The sequence below is a fragment of the Triplophysa rosa genome, linkage group LG15 (assembly GCF_024868665.1).
Source record: "Triplophysa rosa linkage group LG15, Trosa_1v2, whole genome shotgun sequence".
NCBI lineage: Eukaryota > Metazoa > Chordata > Actinopteri > Cypriniformes > Nemacheilidae > Triplophysa > Triplophysa rosa.
Genome location: NC_079904.1, coordinates 18,658,428 through 18,669,225, shown reverse-complemented (window position 1 = coordinate 18,669,225; position 10,798 = coordinate 18,658,428). Strand labels below are relative to the sequence as shown.

General features: G+C 45.1%; 1 protein-coding gene across 1 annotated transcript in view; it reads left to right on the top strand.

Moving 5' to 3' along the window:
• The first annotated feature begins 825 nt into the window (after window positions 1-825).
• The window catches only part of LOC130565918 (leucine-rich repeat-containing protein 52), a 50,133-nt gene continuing 40,160 nt past the window's right edge, over window positions 826-10,798 (top strand). Inside the window, exon 1 of the mRNA XM_057353069.1 lies at window positions 826-1,884. Coding sequence (XP_057209052.1) covers window positions 1,236-1,884 — 649 coding nt within the window. The 5' untranslated portion in view covers window positions 826-1,235. The remainder of the gene's footprint in view (window positions 1,885-10,798) is intronic.

Sequence of the window (10,798 nt, the reverse complement as noted above, 5' to 3'; positions counted from 1 at the left end):
TATATCCCGGTGGGGACCTAAACCTGAATACACACCAACTCATGGGGACTCGTGTCACTGTGGGGACCAAAATTGAGGTCCTCACGGGCAAAAAAGCTAATAAATTGTACAGAACAATATTTTTTACAAATCTAAAAATGCAAAAAGTGTTCTATGATCTTTAGGTTTAGGGATAGGGTTAGGGGATAGAATATACAGTTTGTACAGTATAAAAAACATTACGCCTATGGACTGTCCCCACGGGGATAGTCAACCAAAGCGTGTGTGTGTGTGTGCGTGTGTGTGTGTGCATGTGTGTGTGTGTGTGCGCGTGTGTGTAAGATCAGACACAACTGAACTCGAGTACTAATGTCTAAAAAATCTTTGTACCATTGTTTCTACTTCTTCTTATTGTGTCTAATTTGTACAGAATATACTATACAGCATACACACAGAAAAATTTACTAAAGTGGCCTAACCTAAGAATTTGTAGTCATATAAGTAATATTCTATACCATATATATATATATATATATAATAATNATATATATATATATATATATATATTATCATATTGTAGTACAGTTCATTATTGAAGGAAAAATTTTGTTTTTGAACCTAATAAATGATGTAATACCTAGTGTACTTGTAATATACTATACTGGGGTATACCACAGTAAACACTTTTCTTAATGTGGGAATGATTTTTCTTGTGAACGGGAAAGTGTGCCAGACTCGACAGTCTCTCTCGCTCTCTCTCTCTCTCTCTCTCTCTCTCTCTCTCTCTCTCTCTCTCACTAGCACACGCACGCACGCACACACACACAGCTGCAGAGAGAAGCTGCGCAACACATCAGAGACAAGCCACAATAGAGAAGAATAGCAAGATGGTACAGTGCGCCTTAAGACTGAGTATCGAAACTTAACAGCATCAAGGCATGGAATTATAGACATACGAGTCAAGTACTTTAAAGATAGTTTAGTTTCGCGCCCTAAACTGAGAAAAAAGTCAACTGCGATCTTCAGGACAGTGAAATAACATTGCAAAGAAGATGGACAACGAACGAGCTGGTGATTACAGAAATGTACGCAAAGCACTTCGCCATCACCTTCGCTGTTTAGGAAACTCGCAATAACAGCGTCGGCTCAGTAACATTTCTAAACGACCTGACCAGCAATAACGAGCGCACCGGATCACGCAGATCAATGAAGAATGCGCGAGTGCACGCTCAGTTGATGAAGCCGGCGGTGGTATCATGCGTGTTGTGCCCGAGCCAAGCGCGCAGTCATTGAGGTTGGTGTTCCTCTTCATATTCGTCATGGGTGTAGCACCGTCACCGGCACTGACCGCCGGCTGCCCGGACCGCTGCGTGTGCGACGACCAGTTGGTGGTCCAGTGCGCCGGGCAACAGTTAACAGACTTTCCCGTGGACCTTCCGTTGGCCACCCGGCAGCTCATTATCTCCAACAACCGGATTGGTGACCTGCCGGCGCTGCAGCTTAACTACCTGTCGGATCTGGTGTACCTGGACTGCAGCAACAACTCGCTGACGGATATCACAGAGTCCACTTTTGGGAACTTGCGCAAGCTCGCTTACTTGGATCTGTCTTTCAACACCCTGACGCAGATCGAGGACCGGACGTTTGGCCCACTGGCCAGTCTGGTCATGCTTAGGATGACGGATAACCCGTGGCTGTCGGAGATCCACCCGGACGCGTTCGCGGAGAACGCGGCGCTGCAGGTGCTGGACGTGAGCCGTAACAATCTGACGACGCTTAACATTAGCTCGCTGATCGCCCTGCCGGCGCTGCGCTCTATGGGGCTCAGCGGAAACCCTTGGAGATGCGACTGCGACACTGAAGACCTGTGTCTTTGGATTCAGATAGAAGGGTTCAAGTTCCAAGGTGAGAAACGCTTCGGGGTTTGTTGTTTTCCTTCGTGCATCACAAATTAGCCGTTTTTAATTCATTTGCCTAATTATGTTTAGCAATACATTTACTTATTAAACTTATTACAGAGACGATCATGCATCACGGGTAGGTTATGGGGCGCCTTCGTGTCCTTCAGTTTTGTGCTTAATTGGTTAGTATTTGATTGATGCTTTTAACCTGTAAATCTCTTACATTACTACATTTAAAGTTAATAGTATGGATTATCCTGGTACAGTGGTGATGGGTCATCACTTCTGTTAATCCTGTAAATTGGAGGATTCGAACCAACAGTTAGCCTACAAGACTAAACCTCTGAAATTGCCTTTTTACTTTTTGACTTTTTAAGTTTTCACCTTTACTTTTTATGTAGTTTTTCATGTGGTCTGAGGTCATTTTAGTTGTCCCAACAAATGACTTGCAGAGTGAGGAAGAGAGTGGCAGAGAAAGTAAGGCAGCTAATTATCTCCACCATTAGACTTCAACAGTGAGAAGGTCTTTATCAGGCTTATCACCCCAGTTTGCTTTAGCGAGTTATTCAGGCCGTTAATTTGATCTGAAGTGGAACAGAGGGCATGGAACAGAGCCTCACACCACACAACAAGAGACGTAAACGAGTTAAAGTGTTTGGAAAAATGAGACAAAAACAAAAGACAGTGCAGCACTGTTCTTCTAATCTAATCTAATGTTATAAGATCCAAGAATGTAAGGTAATTTGATGTAACATTAAAAAAGTAATATTTTTCAGATACAGCCATTAAGAATACCTGAAATTATCACAAATATTTAGAGATAAAAGTTTTGTTTGTGTTTTTTTTACAATAACACATAACAAATATGTTTTTAGCAAATGTATGTCTAAAAGTAAAATAGTAATCCCCTATTTGAAGATGCTAAAGTCTGTCGATAAAGCAACACGTTCTTGCCAAAAATGTGCAAAGTGAACCCACATCTTCAATGACACCTTCAATCATAATTGGACAAATATTGATTAGAGAATTGCACATAGCGTAGAGTAGACCATAAAAAGCAACACGATGCACGTTTTTTAATAGTTTAACTGTACATGAGAAAATAGTAAGTAAACATTTTTACATGTGCTGAAGTGGTTGTACTTAAATGTTACTAATAACAAATTAGGCTAATTGAGATTTTGTCACCTTGGAAATATAATGTTCTATCTGACATTTGTGTCAAATTTGATTTATTCTGTGACAACTTATTTACATTATGTGGTGTTTTCTTTTACATTGTTTTGGGACTATTTTGGAAAACAAAAAGGTTTTATCAAAGTCAAATGGAATGCAAAAACCTTTGAAGCAAAATATCTTAAAACTACTCCGAATGCAGATAGAACCTAATCAGAATCATAAAGAACTTTATTGAATGTTTGCATCATATATACACAGGGCTCTAGAGTGCGACCAATTTGGTCACACGTGCGACCGTATTTCTTAATGGTGCGACTAAAAAAAATCTGAGGTCGCCAGCCATTCGAGGGAGAAAAAAAGTCTCTGCGACTCTGCGGTTTCACATTAGCACTTTTGGTACACACCCGGGTTCGATTAACGTCAGAGTTCGGTTCGTTTGGGTGATGTGAACGTTGTCTTTCGAACCCGGGTGCGCACCCACGAACTGTACCCGAGTCGGCTTAAAAATGGAGGTCTGGGGTGCGGTTCTTGTGAACTCCAGTACGTTTCGCTGCTGATATGAACGCAATTGTACCAAATCGTGGAAGTGAACCGCTATTGTAGTGATGGGTCGTTCTTGAACGATTTGAACGAATCTTTAATGTGACTCGGGAAGAACGAGTCATCTCGGGGAGTGATTTGTCCAGTCACGCATGCGCATTGCGCAACATTCTATGGGTCCTGTGACAAAAGAACGAACGACTTGAACCCAAAGACTCGAGAGGTGAACTAATCAATTCTCTTTCCGGCTCAGACGGCATTGGTAAAGCGTAGGGGGCTGTCACGTGATGAACGAACGACTCGAACCCGAAGACTCGAGAGGTGAACTAATCAATTCTCTTTCCGGCTCAGACGGCATTGGTAAAGCGTAGGGGGCTGTCACGTGATGAACGAACGAACGACTCGAACCCGAAGACTCGGGAGATGAACTAATCAATTCTCTTTCCGGCTCAGATGGCATTGGTAAAGCGTAAGGAACTGTCACATGATGAACGAACGACTTAAACCCGAAGACTCGGGAGATGAACTAATCAATTCTCTTTCCGGCTCTGACTGCATTGGTTTAGCTTACGAAGCTGTCACGTCGTGAATGAACGAGTCAAACCCGAGGACTTGTCAGATAAGAGGTGTGGTGAGCTAATCATAGACTAAAGACCCAGGTAAACAATGAATTAATCTTTTCTGTTTCTTATAGCATTATAGTTTTGTATTGTTTGTAATGTGATCAACGTTTGCATAAGTAGTAGATGTGTTAGCAAAGTAACATTGTTGCTAAAATGCTAAAATGAACGAAATGAACGATATGACTCGAAAAAAGATTTGTTCATTTTGCTGAACGAGACTCAAAGGTCCGAGTCAGTAAATTGATCCGAACTTCCCATCACTACTTCAGAGCGGTAACCCAGCAACATGAGTACGTGGCCACCACTTGATGACGCAAGCGCACCGCGGTTCGTATGCAAAAATTACAATGTGAACACAGACCAGCAGGGGAGGGAGTAGGGGGGAGAAATCGAACTAGGGTTCGGTCCAAGCAATCAAACTAGATGTGAAAGCGGCCTTCTCCCTGTGATTCAACAACAGACACACATTAGGCCCATATCGTGGTCTAAACCAATCAGAGATAGTGAAGGGCGGACCCCCACTCCGATTGGCCGTGGTCCAGATTTTCCTGTACGTGTGTGTACAAGAGGTCGCGTTAACCGAAAATTCTCTGTCATTTGACAGATTTTTTTTACCAGTGACGGAAAAATCTGAAGGCCGTTCGTCCGTCATTTTGACGGATTACAATGAGGGCAATTTGTAACTCCCGTTTCCCTACATGATGTTTTATTAACTAAGTTCAGGAGAAGAAGGAGCAGATAATTAACTCGGCTGGTCTGCTATCAGCAATCACAGCACCCGACCTATCAGTTCAAGACAGAGAGATCCTCTATAAATAGTCAAGACATCTTACCTTCACTCTCTCTTCAGTCTCAAGCATTTGTATATCAAAATTGCAGTGATGTCAGATAACGAAATAATCCTTATTGACAACTCCGTCAACGATCAGGTCCTTCGGCGTCCTCAAGCGATGGCCAGCACAGCAGCGCCCTCCAGGACACCTCGGACAAACCCGCGGCTGCTCCAAGGGGCCGTCGGCCCTCCCGCGTCTCTTCTACTACCCCGAGACGCAGTGGTGCACAGTCACCACCGCCTTGCAGGCAGCCGTCGCGGTCTCCAGCTTCCTCCTATGCGTCCATCCTCCCCTCCATCCCACCTATCGAAATGTGGACTGTCCTAGGATTACGGCAAGCCCTAATCAACGCAGACGTCCACTTTGCTCGACGGATGAACAAGGTCGAACTGTATGGTTTGTACTCCTCCCTGAAACCGGATTCCCTGGCGGCACAACCTGCCACTCCGTCGAAGGCCACAGGAAAGCCGAGGCAGGTCCGTAATTCCCCATATTTACAGCCGGATCAAACTCCAACGAGGAGGGGTCTCCGGTCCGAAAGCCACCGCAGCGGTCCCTCTGCAAGCTTGGGCCGCGCCCCGGACGCCAGATCCGCCCGCCTGCAGCCTCTTCCCCGTTCAGCCGAGCTCCAGCAGGCAGCATCTCCAGGCACCATCCAAGCCCACCACACCTTGAGCCGCCCCAGCAGCGCAAGCATGGCTCCACAAGCGGCGTCGGCTCACCCACACATCCTCCCGATCTCCTCCTCCAATCCCCTTCCAGGTCAATGGCCCGCTGCCCCGCCGTCAAACTCTAGTGCGAGGCTGCCTCCACTGGTGACGCGGGCTCAGGCTCACGACTTCCCCGCTTTCCCTCTAGTCATCAGCCCAGACAACGGTAGTAGCATGAGATTGGCCCCGCAAACAGCCCCAGCGGCCATTATTCCCTCTCTCATGTCTCTCCCCAAGGCACGTCCCTCCTTCTCACTGTCATCGGCAGCAGCGATGCCGGTCCCGCCTAACGCCCCAGCCCTGGAGCCGCCTCCCATCTCAGCCAGCATCAGGTCGCAGATACTGGCAGGTGCGTGGACCTCTTCTATCTTTTATCCCCACTCTCACCTCCGTCAGCAGATCGCCAAATCACCTACGGCGATCTCTCACTCACCCTAAAAAACACGACACATAGCAGTTCACGCACCTTAACATTTCCAGAGTTTACTGTAGCTTTTTCACGCTACCTCGAAGTAATCTGCACGGCATTCCCTTACAGGAGGCGCGAGCTCAGCGACTACCTCGCCATAGTCGCGGAGCTCGCGCTTTCTTATGGGGGAACCCATTTCTACACGTATCATCATTTATTTTCCGCCAAATGCGCCATCCGCATAGCTCAGTGGAACCAGTGTCCTTACTGGGGGGCACTGGACACTGAGCTTCACAATCAAGTTTTCCTCGGTTGCAGGAACATTTCATGCGCGGTCTGCAGATCCGTCGCCCACAGCACCACTTCTTGCCCTTTAGTTCACTCATCCATCCCCCTCGCCCGGACTCACCTCACACCAAATTCACAGGCTACGCCCACACTTCCCAACATATCCCGCCAACCCACCTCTGCCCGATTCTGATCGCCGGCAGGCATCAAGCTTCGAACCTTGCAGGAAGTTCAACATCGGCGCTTGCTCATGACAGCAGTGCCGCTTCCTGCACGTTTGCAGCTTCTGCGGTGGCGCGCACGCCCACATTGTGTGTCCAGTCTCTAAATCTGCAAATAAAAATCGTAAACAGTATTTATCGACTCCTGTGAATGTTTTAAGTTTGTCTGCTGAATTGTCTCTTCACCCCGACACTCGCTTTACTGATTATGTCCTGTCCGGTCTCTCAAACGGCTTCAACCCCGGTATCGAGAGTTTACCTTCCGTAAGCCTAGTCTGCCCCAACCTTCAGTCCGCGCTTGCCGAACCCGAAACAATTGATCTTCTAATTAAAAGTGAAATCGACTCAAACTTCATGATCGGCCCCTTCGCCGCTCCCCCCTTTAAAACCTTCCGCTTCAGCCCCATCGGCGTAGCTACCAGAAAATTTTCTGGCAAAAAACGCCTCATATTTGACCTGTCATCCCCCCATAATTCTCCGTTTCCGAGCATTAACAGCCTCATCCCGCTCGAGGAGTTTTCCCTTCTGTACCACGACATCGACCAAGCCATTAAACTCATTAAAACCACTGGACGCGGTGCCTTGCTCGCTAAAGTCGACATCACCTCCGCATTTAAAGTAATGCCCATTCACCCAGACTTTTGGCATTTGTTCGGCATTCGCTGGCGCAATCAATTCTATTTTTCCGTCCGCCTCACTTTCGGCTGAAGAAGCAGCCCGAAAATTTTCGACATGTTGTCAGAGGCAATCTGTTGGATTCTCTCTAACAACTACTCCATTCTGTACCTCATTCACCTTCTAGACGATTTTCTAGTTATCTCGCCCCCCGACTCAATCCCAGCCGCGCATCTCTCGATAGTCCAAAAAGTCTTCGCCAAGCTCGGCATTCCACTCGCCCAAGATAAAACCTTGGGTCCGAGCACGTCAATCGAATTCTTGGGCATCAATTTGGATTCGCTGAACTTTCAGGCATCCTTGCCCAAGGAAAAAATCGATAGATCAATTTTGATCGCTTCCACTCTCCTAAACAACCCCCGTTGTTCCAAACGCGAATTATTATCCGTTCTCGGCCACCTCAATTTCGCGATGCCTATCATTCCCCAAGGCCGCCCGTTCGTTTCGCACCTCCTCTCCCTCGCTTCCTCAGCTCATGCCTTAGAGGACTTAATAACCCTAACCAGCTCATGCTGGTTAATAACGAGCTCAGTTTGAGGATAAAATTCCTCATCAATGGAACGGTTTGTCCTTCTTTTACAATGACATGCGCTCTCTCCCCGTCGACATTCAATTGTTTACCGACGCCGCCCCCTCCGTCGGTTTCGGAGGATATTACCAAGGACGCTGGTTCGCCTCCACGTGGCCCCCCCAGCTCCTAGAATTACCACAGCCACTCTCGTCCTCAGCCTTATTCGAGCTGTACCCTCTTTTTGTGGGGGAAGGAGTGGTCCGCCTCCAGCATTACCATTCATTGCGACAACGAAGCGACAGTGCACTGCATCAATAAAGGCCGTTCACATTCTCCCGCACTGATGCCTTTCCTTAGACGCCTCACCTGGATTTCGGCTTGTGATCAATTCATTTTTACTGCTAAATATGTTCCTGGTTCTGCAAACCAAATAGCCGATGCTCTTTCCCGTTTTGCCTTCCAGAAATTCAGGCGGCTGGCACCAGATGCGGACCCCCTACCAACACCAGTACCTCCTTATTTGGAACTGATATTCCCGTAAATCACCCACTAAGAACTCTCCTAGACTCTTCCCTCAATTCTATCATCCAAGCCGTCTCCCCCAGGACCCTTCAGTCTTACCTAACCTCGTGGAGGAGTTTTAAGTCTCTAAGCATTTCAGATGCTCTGAAATGACCACTACATCCAGCTTTAACCCTTCAGTCCACCCCACCATCTCTGACTTAGCAGTGCTTGATGCAGAAACAATCTCCTTCTACATCAAGCAAAGTAAGACAGATCAATTCAAAAGAGGCCATTTCTTCTACATATTCAACCTTCAATCACCCATCCAGCCATGGGATCACCCATGCAAAGTTTTTTTTATACAATGTTATCGTGAGATGACAGAGTTCCCCGTCTGCAGCACCGGGAGTTATCCCCGGTCTGCTGCTCATGCGAGCCGGACCGCAATCGCAAAACATACAAGGGATGATCAAAAGTTCAGACACTATGCACATGATAAACAACGTAAAACTTGCTTCACTGCTTATTAGTTGTTGTCCGTAATGTTTGCTCCTTGTGTAGTGATAATGGCAGAGCTCTCATTATTTAAGTGTGCCCTTACCATTTTCCTTACTTTCGTTTTATTCAAACGGTTTTGTACAATATTTTTATAGACTCAAGTACAGCGTGATGATGTCACGAACATACTAATTACCACCTAACGCCACCTTGCACCATAGTGACGGGTAATAATAGATTATGACGGATTTTTTACGAGCCTGTCAGTCAAAATGATGGACAATAAAAAAGTCTAGCGCAACCTCTGGTGTGTACGTGTGAAAATGCGTGTGCTGCAGTCAGACACAGAGAGGTGAGTAGCCTATAGGCCCGTCAGTTAAACAGAGTGGATGTAGCGCGGATTATGAGAGAAGATGAAAAGAACGATTGACAACTTTTTCGTGAATAATGTTAAGTTAAGGCCTGATCCGTCCAAAAATCATAAGCAATGCTCTGACACGGAGCCATCAACCTTATAGGTTATGTCAAGCCCTGGTCCATTTATCTTGAGATGTTTAAAGTTTAAATTTCAGTTCAGAGAAGCACTTTAAGCACCAACACTTTTTCAGTAAATTACCTTTCTTGTAGAATTGTGCTTCAAATAAAGAACTTTATGTTGACCAGATTGTTAGTTAATCATTTACAAGTCAATTTTGCCTATATGGACAGCGATTTAAAAAAAAAGTGAACTGGTAAAACTGCGGAGTTAAATGTGATGTGGTCAAAAATTTGGGTGCACCTAATTTTTGTGCTGGTGCACCTAAGAAAGAAAGGTAGGCGCACCAGTGCAACCAGTGGAAAAGTTAGTCTAGAGCCCTGATACATATACTAAATACGCAAAAATAGACAGGGTTAAGGTTATAAATAAAAGTGGTATTGCACATATTTTTATTGCACAGTGGGGAGAACATCTAACTGTTCATAAAGTAAATTCCAAGGTGGCAGTTTGCTAAATTATTTAAAAGTTTTACCCCATTGTCTTTATATTTACTTCAACGTCATTTATTTTATTTTGAGACAAATTCCATTGCTCCATCAATACTCCATAACAAAAAAAATATTTTGTTGATTGTTTTCTTTGGGACCAGAGTAAAATCGCCGCTTAAAGTGGGTTTGTAGCCTTGTTTAGCCCTGCTTAAATTTGAATCTAGTCACAATCATGACATTTCAAGTGGAATGCTCATAGTTATTTTAGTCAAGCAGCTGTAACAGAACTTCAGATGTGTGCTTCACAGGATTTGTGTCAGTCCATGTTAAAATCATTGTACTGCAAATGCTTCGTTCAATGCTCTATATGCATGTATATGTAGTGGCTTTTTCAAATTTTGCTTTTTGCCACACATAACCTGCAAAGTTTAAAGCCTTGTTTTAGCTGAAAGATGATTGTTGTCACACACACTTGTAATTAATTCAAACACAAAATATTTTACAACAGCATTTAGTTGATTTGATCTGCCAAGACGAATGCCATTACTCTAAATGGACCCACAGCGATAGTGTCCAATTCATCCCATTAGTTTTATACGGAGCAATATGGTTCATGGTGCCTTATCAGCTGTTATAAGATAATTAAGCTATTGTGGAAAGTAAAGAAAGAATAATAGTACAAAAGCTGCCCAATCACCCATTCCAGAAATAAGTCAATGTACCTCAAGTTAATAGCAAAATTAGACCTTTTCCAGACATTCAGATTGAACATAAGCCCTGGCCTTTCCACACTTATCAGAGGGCAAAACCCTAAGAATGCAAAAAGCTCATTTCCCCCAGTCTATTGAAAGACTCGCTGTCTGTCATTGTCTCGCCCGTGATTAGACTCTCTGACGTTTTGGTGTTGGTGCGTCCTCTGAGAGCAGATGGCTAATTATGTCTTTTTTTTAAAGTGGATATG